We start from the raw sequence: 20,641 nt of genomic DNA, 5'->3' as shown, positions 1-20,641 counted from the left end.
TGTGCAACTTTCGGGCGGGAATACAGTTTTCCTGAATAATCTACTAACTCGAACGGTTCAAACAATTCTCTTCATGTTGAGTGGCCAGATTTTGATATTAGGTGTTGCATCTATTCATAGCAAAAGATATGTCTTATTTCGATATCTCAAAAGATGTATAAGAAAAATTTCTACATAACCGTATGAATCTTATGCGTTTTCTGGCTTCTATTTGATCTGTTCGAAACTTACCTACAGGTACGCAATAAATTTTAATTCAATTTGATATAATTTGAAGTAGAAGTATTCCCAGATAGGTGGTAAAACATTTGTTCTGAGTATAGTCAGTTGCAATGCTTATATCAAGTTCGTGGAAATAGTTACTCATCATATAAAAAATAAAGATTTACCCCATGATTTCAATCAAAATCAACCAATAGGATTCTAGAACTTTTGACATTGTTTTACTCTTTCTAACGAAAATGATTCATCAGGGTAATAAGTTGTTTTGAATTTAGTTATTTGTCTTTAAAACTAACTTCACTTAAATCATAGAATTTTCTTGTATGAAATCATTTTGTCCATAGACCTTGTGCAACTTTATGAAATTGCTTAATTTCTGAGGGCTTTACAATTAGGATTGTTATTGAATTTCGGAATTTATTTCATTTTATTGCAATTCTTTTGTATAGATATGCTCTACTAAGGTATCGCTAACAATACAATTTGTATGGGTATGAGTTAACCTTAATCAAAACTTATTTTTTATCCAAGGACCTGTGCAACTTTCGGGCGGGAATACAGTTTTCCTGAATAATCTACTAACTCGAACGGTTCAAACAATTCTCTTCATATTGAGTGGCCAGGTTTTGATATTAGGTGTTGCACCTATTCATAGACAAAGATATGTCTTATTTCGTTGTCTTAAAAGATGTATAAGAAAAATTTCTACATAACCGTATGAATCTCATGTGTTTTCTGGCTTCTATTTGATCTGTTCGAAACTTACCTACAGGTACGCAATAAATTGTAATTCAATTTGATATAATTTGAAGTAGAAGTATTCCCAGATAGGTGGTCAAACATTTGTTCTGAGTATAGTCAGTTGCAATGCTTATATCAAGTTCGTGGAAACAGTCACTCGTCATATAAAAGATAGAATTTACCCCATGATTTCAATCAAAATCAACCAATAGGATTCTAGAACTTTTGACATTGTTTTACTCTTTCTAACGAAAATGATTCATCAGGGTAATAAGTTGTTTTAAATTTAGTTATTTGTCTATAAAACTAACTTTACTAAAATCATAAATTTTCTTGTATTAAATCAATTTGTCCATAGACCTTGTGCAACTTTATGAAATTGCTTAATTTCTGAGGGCTTTACAATAAGTATTGTTATTGAATTTCGGAATTAATTTCATTTTATTGCAATTCTTTTGTATAGATATGCTCTACTAAGGTTTCTCTAACAATACAATTTGTATGGGTATGAGTTACCCTTAATCAAAACTTATTTTTTATCCAAGGAGCTGTGCATCTTTCGGGCGGGAATACAGTTTTCCTGAATAATGTACAAACTCGAACGGTTCAAACAATTCTCTTCATATTGGGTGGCCAGGTTTTGATACAAGAGTTTGCACCTATTCATAGAAAAAGATATGTCTTATTTCGTTGTCTTGAACGATGTATGAGAAAAATTTCTACACAACCGTATGAATCTTATGCGTTTTCTGGCTTCTATTTGATCTGTTCAAAACTTATCTACAGGTAAGTAATAAGCTATAATTCAATTTGATATAATTTGAAGTAGAAGTATTCCCAGATAGGTGGTCAAACATTTGTTCTGAGTATAGTCACTTGCAATGCTTTAAACAAGTTCGTGGAAACAAGTCACCCGTCATAAAGATAAAATTTACCCCATGATTTCAATCAAAATCAACCAATAGGATTCTAGAACTTTTGACATTGTTTTACTCTTTCTAATGAAAATCATTCATCAGGGTAATAAGTTGTTTTGAATTTAGTTATTTGTCTTTAACACTAACTTCACTAAAATCATAGAATTTTCTTGTATTAAATCAATTTGTCCATAGACCTTGTGCAACTTTATGAAATTGCTTAATTTCTGAGGATTGTTGTGAAAATATCGGCATTAATTTTTTTTTATTGCAATTCTTTTGTATCAATATCCCCTACTAAGGTATCTCTAACAATACAATTTGTATGGGTATGAGTTACCCTTAATCAAAACTTAGTTTTTATCCGAGGACCTGTGCAACTTTGGGAAGGGAATACAGTTTTCCTGAATAATGTACAAACTCGAACGGTTCAAACAATTCTCTTCATATTGAGTGGCCAGGTTTTGATATAAGGATTTGCACCTATTCATAGAAAAAGATATGTCTTATTTCGTTGTCTTAAACGATGTATGAGAAAAATTTCTACATAACCGTATGAATCTTATGCGTTTTCTGGCTTCTGTTAGATCTGTTCGAAACTTACCTACAGGTAAGTAATAAGCTATAATTCAATTTGATATAATTTGAAGTAGAAGTATTCCCAGATAGGTGGTCAAACATTTGTTCTGAGTATAGTCACTTGCAATGGTTTAAACAAGTTCGTGGAAACAAGTCACTCGTCATAAAGATAAAATTTACCCCATGATTTCAATCAAAATCAACCAATAGGATTCTAGAACTTTTGACATTGTTTTACTCTTTCTAATGAAAATGATTCATCAGGGTAATAAGTTGTTTTGAATTTAGTTATTTGTCTTTAAAACTAACTTCACTAAAATCATAGAATTTTCTTGTATTAAATCAATTTGTCCATAGACCTTGTGCAACTTTATGAAATTGCTTAATTTCTGAGGGCTTTACAATTAGGATTGTTATTGAATTTCGGAATTTATTTCATTTTATTGCAATTCTTTTGTATAGATATGCTCTATTAAGGTATCGCTAACAATACAATTTGTATGGGTATGAGTTAACCTTAATCAAAACTTATTTTTTATCCAAGGACCTGTGCAACTTTCGGGCGGGAATACAGTTTTCCTGAATAATCTACTAACTCAAACGGTTCAAACAATTCTCTTCATATTGAGTGGCCAGGTTTTGATATTAGGTGTTGCACCTATTCATAGAAAAAGATATGTCTTATTTCGATGTCTTAAAAGATGTATAAGAAAAATTTCTACATAACCGTATGAATCTCATGCGTTTTCTGGCTTCTATTTGATCTGTTTGAAACTTACCTACAGGTACGTAATAAATTTTAATTCAATTTGATATAATTTGAAGTAGAAGTATTCCCAGATAGGTGGTCAAACATTTGTTCTGAGTATAGTCTGTTGCAATGCTTATATCAAGTTCGTGGAAACAGTCACTCGTTATATAAAAGATAAAATTTACCCCATGATTTCAATCAAAATCAACCAATAGGATTCTAGAACTTTTGACATTGTTTTACTCTTTCTAACGAAAATCATTCATCAGGGTAATAAGTTGTTTTGAATTTAGTTATTTGTCTTTAAAACTAACTTTACTAAAATCATAGAATTTTCTTGTATGAAATCAATTTGTCCATAGACCTTGTGCAACTTTATGAAATTGCTTAATTTCTGAGGATTGTTTTGAAAATATCGGCATTAATTACATTTTATTGCAATTCTTTTGTATCAATCCCCTACTAAGGTATCTCTAACAATACAATTTGTAAGGGTATGAGTTACCCTTAATCAAAACTTAGTTTTTATCCGAGGACCTGTGCAACTTTGGGAAGGGAATACAGTTTTCCTGAATAATATTCAAACTCGAACAGTTCAAACAATTCTCTTCATATTGAGTGGCCAGATTTTGATATTAGGTGTTGCATCTATTCATAGAAAAAGATATGTCTTATTTCGATGTCTTAAAAGATTTATAAGAATAATTTCTACATAAGCGTATGATTCTTATGCGTTTTCTGGCTTCTATTTGATCTGTTCGAAACTTACCTACAGGTACGCAATAGATTGTAATTCAATTTGATATAATTTGAAGTAGAAGTATTCCCAGATAGGTTGTCAAACATTTGTTCTGAGTATAGTCAGTTGCAATGCTTATATCAAGTTCGTGGAAATAGTTACTCGTCATAAAGATAAGATTTACCCCATGATTTCAATCAAAATCAACCAATAGGATTCTAGAACTTTTGACATTGTTTTACTCTTTCTAATGAAAATGATTCATCAGGGTAATAAGTTGTTTTGAATTTAGTTATTTGTCTTTAAAACTAACTTCACTTAAATCATAGAATTTTCTTGTATAAAATCAATTTGTCCATAGACCTTGTGCAACTTTATGAAATTGCTTAATTTCTGAAGGCTTTACAATAAGAATTGTTATTGAATTTCGGAATTAATTTCATTTCATTGCAATTCTTTTGTATAGATATGCTCTACTAAGGATTCTCTAACAATACAATTTGTATGGGTATGAGTTACCCTTAATCAAAACTTAGTTTTTATCCAAGGACCTGTGCAACTTTGGGAAGGGAATACAGTTTTCCTGAATAATATTCATACTCGAAGGGTTTAAACAATTCTCTTCATTTTGAGTGGCCAGATTTTGATATTAGGTGTTGCATCTATTCATAGAAAAAGATATGTCTTATTTCGATGTCTTAAAAGATGTATAAGAAAAATGTCTACATAACCGTATGAATCTGATGTGTGTTCTGGCTTCTATTTGAGCTGTTCGAAACTTACCTACAAGTACGTAATAAATTTTTATTCAATTTGATATAATTTGAAGTAGAAGTATTCCCAGATAGGTTGTCAAACATTTGTTCTGAGTATAGTCAGTTGCAATGCTTATATCAAGTTCGTGGAAATAGTTACTCATCATAAAGATAAGATTTACCCCATGATTCCATTCAAAATCAACCAATAGGATTCTAGGACTTTTGACATTGTTTTACTGTTTCTAAAGAAAATGATTCATCAGGGTAATAAGTTTTTTTGAATTCAATTATTTGTCTTGAAAACTAACTTCACAAAAATCATAGAATTTTCTTGTATTAAATCAATTTGTCCATAGACCTTGTGCAACTTCATGAAATTGCTTAATTTCTGCTTTACAATTAGGATTGTTTTTGGAATATCGGAATTTATTTCATTTTATTCCAATTCATTTGTATCAATGTCTTCTACTGAGGTTTCTGTAATAATCTAAGGACCTGTGGAACTTTCATATGGGAATACAATTTTTCGAATAATGTCCAAATTCCACAGTTCAATCAATTCTCTTCATATTGAGTGACCAGATTCCGAAGTAAGGTGTTGTTTCTATTCAAAGGAAAAAGGTCTGTCTCATTTCGTTGATAATGTATATATTTGATCTGTTCGAAACTTACCCACATGTACATGATAAGTTTACATTCAATTTGATATAATTTTGAGTATAAGTATTTTCAAATAGGTGGTCAAACATTTGTTCTAAGCATAGTCATAAAGTTCATGGAAATAGTCACTCCTCAAATAAAATATACGATTTGCTCTACGATTTCAACCAAAATTAAACGATCGATTTCTAGAACTTCTCACATTGTTTTTTTCAAACAGAAGACGATTTATCAGGTATTTGCCCTATGGACTCAATTATTTATTTGACTAAATTTTTCATGGAAGCTGAGTATCAGAATATAATTAGTTGATCCATTGATATATTAAATCAGTACATTTTTACCAAATTCTTATTTCCGGGTTTATTCTTTTGAATTAATTAGGATCGGTTTGGTCTCTTAACCTTTTTTATCTAAACCTATTTTTTTTTCTCAAGCAATGCAAATTCTCGATCATAATGAATTTATATCATGCAGAGTGAAGAGCAGTGCTTTGATTTTTCAATGCTTCATTATTGAAATTTGATTGCATTTGATATACTTGTAAACTCTTCTATGCATGCTGAAATTCTGAATATTATGTATTTGTCAAAGTTACACAGGGCCTATTTGTTAGAACACGTTTTCAAAGTTGCAGAAGGATTGAATTTTGAAGTTGCAGAAGGCCAAAGTTGCAGAAGGTCTAAAAGTTGCAGAAGGCCTGTTCGTCTGTAGTAGCGTCTGTTCGTCCGTAGACGGAATCCAGTTATTTTGGGAAGTTTTAAAGACGCTTCAATGTAATGTCCTGATATTTGGTTTACACATGTATCTACCCTAGACACATCTTCAGCCCAAAAACTGGCCCTGTCAGATTCAAGATGGCCGACTGGCAGCCATTGTTGGTTGCCAAAATCAGCACTTTTTACACATTTTTCAAGTGTTCGAAGAAAATTTTTGAAGACGCTTTGATCAATTATCTTGATCTATCGTATGTATTTGTATCCCCCATGGGTCCATAAGCATAAGCGAAATTGGGTCCATCAGACTCAAGATGGCCATCCTATGACCTTTTTTGTACCCAAAAATGTCAATTTTGGCCTGAATTCTGAGTCCTGTAGCATCCTACTGGTTTCCCATTTTTCATTCAAATTTTTGGTAGCTATTCTATGGATAGGGATCGTTAATACCTGAGATAGGTATTTTTGATCAGCCAATTATCACGCAATTGGCGGCCATCTTTGTGTCATCAGTATTCATTCGTACGTGGAAAAAGGTTTTTCCACATTATATTGATATCTAAGCATATTTAGTTACCACAATCTATTGCAAAATTGTAGCTCATAACGTGTTCTTTGATTGTGTTGAGTGTCAAGGTCATTGGCTTTTGTATATGGCCACCAGGGGGTGTTGAATAATACATTAAGATGGCTGACTGGCAGCCATTGTTGTCCGCCAAAATCAGCACTTTTACACATTTTTGAAGTTTTTGAGGGAAATTTTGAAGACGCTTTGATCAATTGCCTTGGTCTTCCATTGATCAGCATAACAAAAATTGGGTCGATCAGACTCAAGATGGCCGTCCTATGACCTTTTTAGTGCCCAAAAATGTCAATTTTGGCCCGAATTCTGGGTCCTGTAGCTTCCTACTGGTTTGCCATTTCTCATTGCAATTTGAGATGGGTATTCTTTGGAAAGGGATCTTTTATACCCGAAACAGGTATTTTTGATCAGCCAATTATGACGCATTACTTCTATTCAGATGATTCAGATGAGATGGGGTCACCTACCTCAAAGGCAAAATGCATTGAATTGTGGGTGACTTTTGTATTCACCCTAGAACTACATTTAAACAGAAATCCCCTACTCTTGCAAACTCCAAATTGTAGAAGGTTCCAAGTGTTTTATTTTTTTGAGATGATCAAAACTATATTTTGAATTGGTTTTGTAACTCTTTTTGATGATTTTATTGGAGAAGTCTAATCCATCACAGGTCGACCCTAGTTCCAGGACGCGTTAACTACCTTTCAATTTTCGGTTACGGATACACTGCAGACTTAGAATTCATTGAGCCAAGGTCGTTACCGCTACCTGGAAACGCAATATAAACAAACAACCGTCTGTCCGTCCGTCTCCTCTTTATCATAAAAATCTTTTACCCTCCTTTTAATGTAAAATCCTTTCTTCTTGAAATCCTTTTGCAAATCATTGATAAAATAATGACGAAAAGGCCGGAGCCCAGGTCCTAGGTCCTCATCTCTACAATCCACCAATGCAATGTCCAATAAAAAAATACAACAAGCAAGCGTGTAGGCTAATTTGTACTTTATGATTTATTTTCTCTATTTTACTGCAGTAACAGATGGAGTAAAAAGAATAACAATATATTGATAAAAGATTTCTTGAAAATGCATAGGCCTCCCAATAGTTTTGCGGTGTCGAACATCTTTCTTTAAGCCAGTGTTTCCAATCTGAAATTGATTCAAATATATTATCCTACCTATTATGTTTATATAGGAGGCTAGGCCTAATTTAGCACACCCACACACATAATAGACATAGGGCCATGTTGTATGAGTCCAGGGTTCATAGTCTCCATGACCAGTCTCATTCCATGACTTTCAAGCACCTTTTCGAGCCCAATTCAATGACCCAATGTTACTAATACTGAAACTTCGATGGCATATTTTACACCTGGCTTCCCTTATATCATTACATTTGTCGATCCATTGGCTATAGTCGTCATGCTTAAGCCTAGAATCCTGAAATCTACATTTTCCAGGCATTCTTACAATCAGTAGATTTTAAGGGCTCTAACAGTGAACTTGTAACTGTGACCTGCAGATGATAACTAATGACTGATCTAGTATTTGAAAATTTGTCTCAAATGTTTTCAAATGAAAAATCAATTGAAACATCAGAAGAGTCAAGAGAACAAAAGCAGGCCATGAACAGATCACACTTAACGTTTTGCCTATAGCAAATTACATTCAATTGGTATATAAATTAGACAGTGTGCTGCCATATATTTGCATTGACCAGACAGAATCATTGTTTTCATTGTAGTTGAGATTAAGACTATTGGGAACTAGACCTAACAATACAATGATCAGATCTGATAATGTATAATGCCTAAGCTATAGATTATCTGTGACTGACCACTTCGAAATCTATGCGCGCAGTAGGTAGATCACTCTCAATGACCATGACCATGATTCTGTTATTCTTCAACAAGTCCAGATGAGAGGCTTTTTTAGTGATTAAAAATGACACCTCTCAATCAGTTGAAAACATACCTTCATTTCCAAAGTTGTTGTCTTTATGCTGACAAACAAATTCAGTGCCAGTTTCGGCTTCGTATTCAGATATGATTCTGAACACTTCTTCAGCGCGATTTAATATGACCGACATTTTGATAGCGAAAACGACCTTGGATTCTAATTGAACACTAAGAATGTGTATCCGTAACCGAAAATTGAAAGGTAGTTAATGCGTCCTGGAACTAGGGTCGACCTCCATCACATGAGAATCTACGCAACACGTATACTCGCTTGCCGCAGCTTCGTGATAGAATCTCAACTATAGTCATAATTCTGTTATTTTCTCGTTGTATTGGTATCATTTATCGTTCTTACTCATATGGATAACTCCTTTATATCTTCAAGATTAGGTAGGTAGTTTCCAAAAATATCTTATGACCGTATATTATGACCGTATAGTGCTGCCATTTTTGGTCCTGTAACAGTGATTGTTATTGCATTGCTGATTTATCTTATTTAAAGTGATTTTTTTAGGAATCAAAGGCATATAACAGTACATTCATGTACTGAAAAATTATAAAATACTTAAAATCTTTAGTGCCCGGTGGCTCTTTATGGTTTATAGTTCGTTAATTTCGTTTAAATTGTCTCAAACTGTCGATTTCGGATGATTTTCTTCTCATTTTGCCTTTGGCCTAGGTGACCAAACACTAGCGCTCATAGCGGTGGCGGCAAACATTAAAATCATCTGAATAGAAGTATTTGCGGCCATCTTGGTGTCATCAGTACTCATTCGTAGATGGGAAAAAGTTTTTCCACATTAAATTGATACCTAAGCATATTGTGTTACTATAATCAATTGGAAAGTTGTAGCCCATAACGTGTTCTATGATTTTCATGAGTTTCGATGTCATTGGTTTTTGTATATGGCAACCAGGGGCGTTGAATAATACAATATCTTAGTATTTCCATATTATATTCGTATCTATGCATATTTTGTTACCGCAATAAATTGCAAAGTTGTAGCTCATGATTGTGGTGAGTTTCAAGGTCATTGGATTTTGTATATGGTCACCAGGGCGTTGAATAATACAATAACTTAGTATTTCTATATTATATTTATACCTGTGCATATTTTGTTACCGCAATCGATTGCAAAGTTGTAGCTCATCACATCGGCTATGATTGCGTTAGTTATTTTATATGGTCACCAGGGGGTGTTGAATAGTTGAATAACTTAGTATTTCCTTATTATATTGGTACTTAGGCATATTTTGTTACCATGATCAATCGCAAAGTTGTAGTTCACGACGTGTTCTATAACTGTGGTGAGTTTGTAAGTCATTGGGTTTTGCATATGGTCACCAGGGGGGGTTGAATAGTAGAATTACTTAGTATTTCCATATTGAATTGGTATCAAGGCATACATATTTTGTTATCACAATCAATTACAAAATCGTATCTGCTGACATGTTCTATGATTGTGGTGATTTTTAAGGTCATTGGTTTTTAGCCCACTCATTATAGTTTTTATCTAATTTATCGTGGGAAGTTTTGAAGACGCTTCAATGTAATGTCTTGATATCTGGTTTATACATGTGTCTACCCTAGACACATATTCAGCCCAAAAACTAGCCTTGTCAGAATCAAGATGGTCGACTGGCATCACTTACGAAACATGAATGATCGAAGGAAAGATGTCATTATTCTATCAACTGACCATGAAAATCAATCAAAACCTGCATAATTCTGAAATATTGCAAGATAGATGAGTGTGCGTAAAGCCAATAGAACGTAACCATGACTTGACTTGGGTCATAAAAATCAAGTTTCACAGAAACATGTGTAGCTATCTTTTAAATGTCGCCCGTGCAGTCATATTCCCGGAGGTTCAATCAAAAAGGCAAATGACGTTGCACAACAATAAATGCCTATATATTCGAACTAACATTTGTTTGATTTTACAAAAAATTGTTATGCTCACCAAAGTTTACCCATGCTAACTCTTGACAGTGTTCCCCTAGGGAGCCTCACAGTTCACCGCTAGCAAGCATGCGAACTGATTATCTATCCAGTGTATCAGCATTATAGCAGACCGATACACACACCCTGCAGTACGCATTCATTCAACAAACAGATATTTGACAGCGGTGCATTACGTTCTAATATTGCTGGTTAACCTTTGTTTATTTCAGATAAAAGTAATTCTTTACTCAATTCAATGTGTTTATTTGTGAGATTGGGATGTTTAGATAAGAACTGTATCTTAGATGAATGGAGGGAAAATCGTCCCACTCATTGTCAGTATCAGGAGTAGGGTCATTATCCGAAAGATTCTGGGTGTCAGACGAAATTAGGTGGTCATAATTGAGTTCCCTCAGGTGTGACCGACGTAGGAATGGCAGTATCTGGATGGTTATCCAACGAATCAATGGATGTATGTTTAGCTGGGGGTAGTTGTGGTTCTAGGGGTGCGTCTAAGTGTAGGTAGCTGCGGTCTCGAGGGTCGTGGTAGTGTTTCATTCGATTTGCATGTTGACGAGATTGAAGCAATTTGTCATCTGAACATTTTCTCAACTTGTAATGATAATTATTGCTACAGTCAACAATGTAATATGGACCGTCAAATTTGTGTTGTTATTTCCTGGAAAGTCCCTTGGGAACCTTTTTTGTTCACAGTAAGACCTGCTCGAGTGGTCGAAAATGTGGTTCTTTAGCCTTTTTGTCAAAATCTTGTTTCATCGTTTCTTTACATTTCCCTACATTGTCACTTGCAATTTCATTTGTCATTTGGAGAGTATCTAGAAGATTTTTGATGTAATAGTTAGCAGTGGTACCCAGATTGGTTTGTTATTGTAACGATGTATCGAAAGGTAGATTCATCTCTCTGCAAAGCAATAGGTAATGAGGGGATACCCTGTTGAGCGTGTCGAGGGTGATATCCTGAATGCCATCATGATGCCGGGAAAGAGATCTGGCCAATCTTGTTGTTTCGGGTCTATGCAATAGGCCCGTAAGCTCTGCGAGGAGTTACGGCGTTCACAAGCTGAATTTGTTTCGGGATGATAAAAAGTGGTATTCAGTTTCTTGATATGAAAAAGTTCGCAGAGGGCTGCTACTATCTTGGAGAGAATGTTTTTACCCCAATCTGATGACGGTTGTTCTGAGGCGCCGTGCCTAGAAATGATTTCTGCAAATAGAACCTTGGCAATAGTAGAAGCACACTGATCTTTCAAAGGAAAGGCTTCACACCAGCCTGTGAAACTGTCTACAATGAGTAAAATGTACTGATAACCTTCATCACTCACGACCAGTGGCCCTAAGATATCCATGTGGACGAGTTCAAAGTCTCTAGCTACTGGAAGAGGGTGGAGAGGAGCAGGGTGGTTATGGCGTGAGGTTTTTGAACGTTGACATTCGTCACAGTTCTTGACGTAATGGTTGATGTCACTGAACATTTTTGGCCTATGGTATTTTGCCTCAGAGCTGCGTATGTTCTTTCTACTCCAAAATCTCCTCCTCCTGCAATACAGTCATGGTAAGCTTTAAGAGCATTACATCTTTTGCTAGGGGGTAATGCAAATGTTCGAATCAGACGTTTGTCACTATAGTGTCGTTGCCAGAAGTAAAAGAGAATACCCTCACAGATAGCATAGCCGTCTTCAACCCGAATGACTTTCTTGGCTTGTTCCTTGTTTTCAAGCAAGGTACCATTCAATAGATAAGCATAGATATCTTTGAAATCTTTTGCTTCTTTCTGAAAAAGACCTATATGGGAAGCTGATGCAGAGTCACCTATATTGACTACTGAAACAGTTGTTTCTAGTACAGAGGTGTCTCGAGATATCTTGTCTTGTACCCGATATGTCCATTGGGCCCTATGTGATTCTCGAAGTGAACACATATCGGTGAAACATGAAGGATCAATGGTGCAGATTTCTGCCCCATTATCGTACGATTCCTCGTCAAGAGGTTTCTCTGGCTCAGTGTATTTAGTTCGTGATAAGAAATCTGGCAGTTCATTGTTAACCCCAGCTTTGTAAACGACATCGAAGTTGTAATGTTGGATAGATAATGCCCACTTATGAACGTGTTTTGTTTCTGGCTTGATTGACTGGATGTATACCAGAGCTTGGTGATCAGTAATTATTGTGAATCTGAATTTGGACCCTGCGAGGTAAACCCTGAAGTGGTGAATACCGTCAACAATGCCGTCTTTCTCAATAGTGCAGTATTTGAGTTCAGCACCTGATAATGCACAACCACCGAATGCAATGACACGTTCTCGTTTGTTATCGTCTATCTGACTTAGGATATAACCTAATGAGTAGTCTGATGCATCAGTAGTCGAGATGAAGGGTTTTGTCATGTCGGGGTATACAAGAATTGGTGCTGATGTTAGGGCATGTCAAGGAGTTGAAGACTCTATCACATTCCAGGGACCACAAAAATTTGTCATCCTTTTTCAGTAGATTATACAAAGGAGTGACAATCTGACTGTAACCCTTAATGAACTTCTTGTGGTGATTATTACACATGCCTAGGAACTGGCGGATGCTTTTAACATCCATTGGGGGTTCTAATTCACGAATGACCTTAGTTTTGGATGGGTCTATTTTTACGCCTTCTTTCGTAATGATATGACCTAAATAGAGTATTTCATGTCGTGCAAACTGACATTTAGATGGTTTCAGTGTGAGGCCTGCCTTACGAAGATGTTCAAAAATGTGATCAAGATGATGGAGATGTTCCTCAAGGTTACGGGAGTAAAATCAAAATGTCATCCCCGTATATAAGCACAAATTTCCAGTTGAGGCTTTGGAGAGCATGAACCATGACTGAAGCAAATGTAGCCGGGCTATCTTTCAGACCAAATGGTAATCTTTCCCAATTTAAAAATCCCGTGGTGGGTGATGAAAGCCGACATGTTTAGTGGTAGGTTCTAGAGGGATTTACCAAAAACCACTTGCCAGATCGCGGCTACTAAACAATTGGGCTTTCGAGTTACCGATTAAAATCGACCGCAACTTCGAAACCTTGGGAGAGGAAAATCGTGTTGAGTGGTAATATGATTGAACTTCCGATAATCGACGGCGAAGCGAAATTCACCAGACTTCTTTTTTACGAGTACTACCGGACTATGCAATTCAGAATTTGACTAAGTTATGAGTTTGTTTTTGAGTAACTCGCCAACTTGTCGTTCAATTTCCTTTTTATTTTCCGCTTGAGTGCGGTAAAAAGGAAGGCTGACTTTTCTCGCTACGAAGTCAGTTTCAATTTTGTGATAATACATTTCAGTGTGACCAACTTCGGACCGGTCAGCAGCAAACACATCACGATTGTCCTTCAGAAATTTTGTTCTTTTTTACCTTCATCAAGAATTGCATCTGATAGATCGAAATGGATTGGCTGCGGCAGGTTTAATTCCGTTTGTTCAGTTTTATCAAAATTATTTGCGTCAAAATCATCATTAATTGGAACAATTGAATCCTGGTCTAAATCAAAATATACAGCAACAACCCTTTTACGAGGTAGCACCATTTCCTGATCGGTGGGGTTGAGGATGGAAGTGATTGAACGATTCTTATTGACGTTGACAAGACATTTAGCGCCTAAGATTTGCAACTTGTGAAGAGATTGAACTGGTTCCAAAAAACAGATCTTTGGGGTGTCGGATTTAGACATGCGGACAGGAATGCGAGATTCAGAATAGGCCAGCACCGGACGTGTTGAGGACCGTATAGACTCCATTGTCCCGAAGAGTGAGGGTACGGTTTTTGGAACAGATTTTTGCGTCATTTGCTTCAAGGAAGTCTAAACCCAGGATGGGTTTTGATCGGTGAATCGAGGTTACTGAATTCCGGCATGTTTGGTATGTTTTCTTTGTCCAGGGTTGGTGCTGCTTGAGTTTGTGACTTTTGGTTCGGATTAGAAGCGTGAGTTGACACTGACATCAATGTACTAGGTGTATTGATTGACAGCAATCATGTGTTTATTACAGATGCAAGATGTAAACTGAGCAAAGACCTTGGTTCAGCTAGGGTTTAAGTACCCTACAAATTCGGACCCATCTCGCATTTGTAACGAACATCATGATTGGTCAATATACCAAAGAAACAGATAGCCAGAGTGAAAAACTAATTAAAATATGTCCAAACTTGTCAAGGCTGTAAATAAGTCACGGACATTGGCCGGCTCAAAACGCTACGATGTCCGTTGCAAAATCGCTCCTGCCTGTCACGCTGACCGGCACGAAAATTTTCATGGTTCTAATAATTTTAGCTTTTTTGAACCGATATGAAAATAAATAGCGCCGTTTCCTATCACCGATCAATTAATTCCGATGTTTATTGCAATAAATCGCGCCAGTTGTCTTCTGTTCAATTCCGTTGCTTATTGCGGTGAAATCGCGCTACCGTATTTTCCGGCCAATAAGCCGAGGGCAGTTTTTTAGCCTAAAATACATGGATTTCATAAAGCTTCGCCCAATAAGCCGAGGCCCTTCATCAGAGATTTTAATTCACTGATTTGTCAATTAGTTCATCTTAATTGACGATTTAAGAGGCTGACAGTAGCGCCCGCCGATGTGTGAGAGTGCTGTGTATACTATCATCGCCGAGTGACTGTGCTATATATAGACTCACTCAGCTGATTACTATACACACAGCCATACACGCAGTACGCGGCTCACTGCTGATTTGCATGTATACTAATGTATGAACTGACACGTGGTAGTACGATGAACTCGCGCGTTATGTAAATGTATACCATTGCCGCTGTGCGGTGATGGAACAATCAAAGTAAAAATAAAATAGTTCAAAATAGATTATAATTGGTAGTAAATAATGACCTCAAATTAATATCGACCACTTTTCTTGATTTTGACGATCATTGATCAGGAAGTGATTTTTTATGTCAGATCGTATTCGCCCAATAAGCCGATCACGATATTTTGGGTGAAAATCTGAGGCTAGAAAATCGGCTTATTGGCCGGAAAATACGGTAGTTCTGTTTAGTCAATGTATCCATCTGCTAGCTCCACCGCACCACGTGTTGTCAAGCTTGCGCACGCAAACGCGGAAGTAAAATATACTTTTATTTCCGGGTTATCGATATTTTCGAAAGCGTTTGATATAATTTGGAATGAAATTCGCTCACGATGTCGAAAAAACGTCTGTTAAAAGTAAATACTGTTAAGAAATGGATTACGGATGACTTGGCTACGCAAAATGCAGACGTGTGGTTGGATTATACAGGGGATGCTGATGGATTGGTGACAGACTTAAAATGCAAGTGGTGTACACGGTATCAGAAGACCATACGAGTGATGAAAGATTTTTCAGATGCCTGGATCGTTAGTTCAAAAAACTTGAAACTGTCAAATGCAAAGGATCACGCCAGTACAAGATGCCACATAAGAGCAGCTGAGCTTCTCAAGAGAGACACAGGATTTCAGGTTGGTCTCCCATTTTCCATAAAATTAAATTCAAATTAATTTATTCATTTAGAAAAAGTTAAGTCAATGCATCATTGTGCCTCTTTTTAAACATTAATTGACCTTGCACCATATTAAAAAAAAGTTTTTTCTTAATATGTAGTAGATGAAATCTAAGTGACGGACGCTTCGTCACTGCAGCTTGATTTAATTTTTCATACTAAAATTAAGCAATCATAACGATTCGAAAACACGTGAGTGTAACAACAAAAACACTCAAAATAGTGTCAGTGACTAAAGGAACACCAAGAAAATTAATTGTTGTCAATGAAACTGGAAAGAAACTTACTAACTCTTAAAGTCTATCAATTTTATTTCGATATTGAAAATGTTCTGTAGATTCGGGCCCCGAGCAATAAATTATTGAAGAAATTAAATACGATTAGTTACGATTCCATGTATTTTTGAAATTAACCTTATATAGCTTGAGTGTATGCCTGGTAGTCTTGGCAACACTCGACGGTGGCTTACGCTCTTTGTACTCGACATACAATAGCTCCAGGCACTCACACAATACACTGCGCATATAACGGAGCTAGATTGACGAAATAAAACTTCCGGGGCCCCACACGGGCCCGAAAAAGGGTAAAAAAAATGTTTGAATTTTTTTTTTTCTGAAGGGGATCCTACCAACCCTTGATTTTCAAAACCAACGGCAAAACTCCTGAAACATGCTACTTTAGCCCAGGGAAGCATATTAGACCATAGAGAAGACTTAGAAGTGGATATTTTAGGAAATAATTTTTTTTCAAAATAAAGTTAGCAAAATCTCAGGGTTTGAGATTTATTAAGTTAGCATGGAAAGATTTTTTAAATTATATCTTTCAGGTTGGCCTTCAAAAAACTGACCCAACTTAGCCTACGATCTTCTAGTTCACCAAGCTAGTTTCACCAAAGTTGACAGTCAGTTAGAGAATCAGCTTCAGCGGAAATTTGAAATTGCATACTTTGTTGCAAAGAGCGAACTTCCATTCACAGTTTACGAGGAAATTGTGAAGCTAGAAAAACATCACGGAGTAGATATTGGTGAAGCGTACGTAAACAGGGTACAATGTGGCGAGTTTGTAGACATTCACGGAAAATATCTTTCTGATCAGTTGAAGAACGAGTTGAAAAACTCTAGATATTTTAGTGTGCTATCTGATGGATCCACAGATCAAAGTGTGATTGAAAAAGAATGCTTTTATGTTCTCTACTTTGATACAAAATGTGAAAACCCTGAACCAAAACTGGTTTTCTTGTATTTGAAAGATTTGTACAAAGCCAATGCGGCTGGTATTAAACAGGCAATCGAACAAAGTTTTGAAAGGATAGGCATTGATAAAACTGAGCTCTATTCCAAACTGATCGGCTTTGGTGCCGACTGAGCATCAGTGAACAGTGGCCAAAAGAGTGGTGTTTCAAAATTACTCAAGGATGAATGTCCCTGGCTCATTTTTCAGTGGTGCATTGCTCATAAACTAGAGTTAGCCTTAAAAGATGCACTTGACCAGACCTTTTTCAAAGATGTTGACCACATGTTAATGCGCCTATTCTATCTATACCACAAGTCTCCAAAGAAACTTGCAGAATTAAAAAATCTTGCATCGCTAGTATACAACACATTTGAATGTACTGAGGGTTCCCTGAAACCCAAAAAGGCATGTGGTACTAGATGGATATCTTTCGAACTTAATGCCTTACGCTTGGTGTTAGACAAGTATGGTTTATATATCATGCACCTAGAGAATCTGTCCACTGAACGAAACAGCCAAGATGTTCAAGGTTACTTGAAAAAATGGATAACTAGTAAGATGCTCATTCACATTGCATTTTTCATTGATGTTCTGACACCCCCATCAGTTTTGTCAAAGTCAGTTCAGAGTGAAGGCATTGATATTGTCAGTAGTGTGGCAGCTGTCAGAATTGTGAATGAAAAAATGCAGAAACTGGCAAACGAAAGTCTTGAAAATATGACCGTCACAAAACATCTCATGAGTCAAATCAAGCGTGAAGGAGACCAATGCTCGTATCAGGGTGTCAGGTTCTCTTCACGATCATTTGACTCCAGCCTAGAATATTGTAGGGCACACAAAGACCCTATCATTGATGCTGTAAACACGTGTATTTCTGCTCGCCTCGAGAATTCTGTTGTTGAAAAGGTTGAAATTGTTTTGAACACCGAGCTTTGGTTACCAAAATCAAAAATGCTCAGTGAGCCTGATTCAGCTGATGATAGTGTTGTGGGTGAAGAATTTGCTGATGCGGAAATAACCGAACTGTATCAGCACTTTCAAGCTTGCATTGGGCTTTCCTGCCCAACAGTAACAGTGACTGAGGAGTGGCACGACCTGGTAAGTTACACACTGGATTTTCTGAATCCATCAAAGAGCAACTACAAAGATGTATGGAAATTAATTTTCCATTCTTCTCATGCCAAGATAAGGTGGCAAAACATCATTGCATTGATTGAACTTTTGTTTTGCATTCCAGTCAGTAATGCCAAACTGGAGCGTCTCTTCTCAAAACTCAAGCGCATCAAAACTACTGCACGGTGTTCTCTTGGCGAAGTCAGGCTAACTAATTTGTTGCGCATAGTGGAGGAGGGCCCTCCAGTTGGCAAGTTTGATGTGTCCCCTGTAGTTGCTCTCTGGAAGGAAAGAAAAGTGAGGAGGCCAAATCAGAAAGGTGGAAGGAAGTACAAACAAAGGAAGAGAAGGAGGAAGTATTATGATGTCAAAGAGAGTGAGGCTCTGCAGGATACTGAAGAAGATGACTCTTCATCTTCAGACTCATCTGATGATGAAGAAGTGATGAGAGCTGAAGCAGAGGATCGCAGGACCTGGTGGCTCGATAATTTCCTAAGTGCCTCTGAAGATGAAGAATCTGAATTTGAAGGTTGGGATGATTAGTACTTAGTGGTTATTCTGTCTTGATGTTGACTTGACCTCCTCACTTGAAAGTAGAGACCTGTGTCTGTTGAAGACCAATAAAACATTACAATAACAAACATTGCATAGATTTAACTTTGTATAATGTTTCATGTCACACCCACATGTAAATATATAAGAAACAAAATATTGTAATCAGTCAAAGTCAAGTGACACCCTGTAATCATGAATCATGAATGTATTCTATTGCCTGTTGTTGGTTCCGGTTTCGTTTGCTGTTATTAGAGATTGATTTTATGGTATAGTTGGTAAGGTTCATCCTGATTGCTGTTAGAGATTTTATGGTATTGTGAAAATAAATTTTAATGTTGAAGTTCAAATATTAATAAAGGTTGTGTGCAATTCTTCATATGTTTTTAATGTTAGTAATTAGGAAATTCTCTATAAAACAGTAGTACTTTGCTAAATGGCAGGCACCAAAATCACTTGTGTCAGGCACCATACAGTTGGTGCCTGCCATGTAAATGGCAGGCACCAACTCATTAATGTCAGGCAGCATTATAGTTGGTGCCTGACATGTGGCAGGCACTGGCAAAAAAATTATTTATATATATATATATTATTTATTTAATATATTAATTATATATATATATATATATATATATATATATATATATATATATATATATATATATATATATAAATATATATATGAATGTGAATTTGCTTTCTATGCCATCACATTTGAGAGTGCCTCCACTTTTTGGTGGCACAAAATTTTATGCCATTAATGGTGCCGATTTGTATGAGCGCAAACAGTTCATGACATGAGCGCCTAGCCGCATGCGAAGAACCGGGATCGTAGCCATTGATTCCTCGGATATTTCTGCCAAAAACGATATTTTTGACGGCTGATATTTCGGAGTGGTTTTATGGCATAAACGTCTGATGGCCTACATTTTGAGGTTTTAATGGAGATCCTTCATCAACGGTGTTCCATATGCATCGCAACAACCAATCAGAGCTACAGGCACCTGCTACGGAGTCCTGTTGATATACTGTTTAGTAACAGATTTTCCTTGCCAAACTTGTATTCTAAATCTATATTGTATGAATAGTAATATTGATTTGAAAATATTTTGCATTTTAAAATCGATTTTTGGTGCACCAGTGCTTATTTTGGTGGATAAAACATGCATGTGAATATGCCGATGAATTTTACGCAATACTTATTTGCATATAGAAAACACAGAACAGGTGAACTCGTATTGATTAGTACATGAATCGTCATTCTTTGTCTCGACATGGCGTGTCCGTTGTGATCACATCTTTGCATGGCCATCGTGTGGGAAGTATGTGTGATTTGCTTGCATTTTGTCATGACGCTCTGGTTTCCCTTACCATGCCATACCGTCCACGTGATGCGCCTAATGCGCGATGAAATCGGTCTTAGTCTTATTGACAGATTGGTCAGTAAAAGTGGCTAGCGCGGTATCTCGGCCCTGTCTTGGATCATTTCTCTAACCGGGACTGAATCTATTCGTACATTACTAATCGCATCCCTATTTCGTTTTCTGATATATTTTGAACTGTGTCAAATCATCTCATCTCTGCATTTCATAAGGCTGTGGTAAACCTCTTGGCTCATGGGCAATTATTTTTGGGTATTTACA

At 36.3% G+C, this 20,641-nt stretch overlaps 2 protein-coding genes across 2 annotated transcripts in view; both read left to right on the top strand.

Moving 5' to 3' along the window:
* Positions 1 to 20,641, top strand: part of LOC141905573 (ubiquitin-conjugating enzyme E2 Q2-like) — a 141,334-nt gene that overhangs the window by 68,670 nt on the left and 52,023 nt on the right. The window lies entirely within an intron of this gene.
* LOC141905232 (zinc finger protein 862-like) lies at positions 15,763 to 18,989 on the top strand. The gene is given in 2 exon segments (XM_074794049.1): positions 15,763 to 16,003; positions 16,972 to 18,989. Coding segments are annotated over 2 exon segments (2,259 nt in total).

This window comes from Tubulanus polymorphus, chromosome 5 (assembly GCF_964204645.1).
Source record: "Tubulanus polymorphus chromosome 5, tnTubPoly1.2, whole genome shotgun sequence".
Lineage (NCBI taxonomy): Eukaryota > Metazoa > Nemertea > Palaeonemertea > Tubulaniformes > Tubulanidae > Tubulanus > Tubulanus polymorphus.
This window is presented reverse-complemented; position numbering and strand designations above follow the sequence as displayed.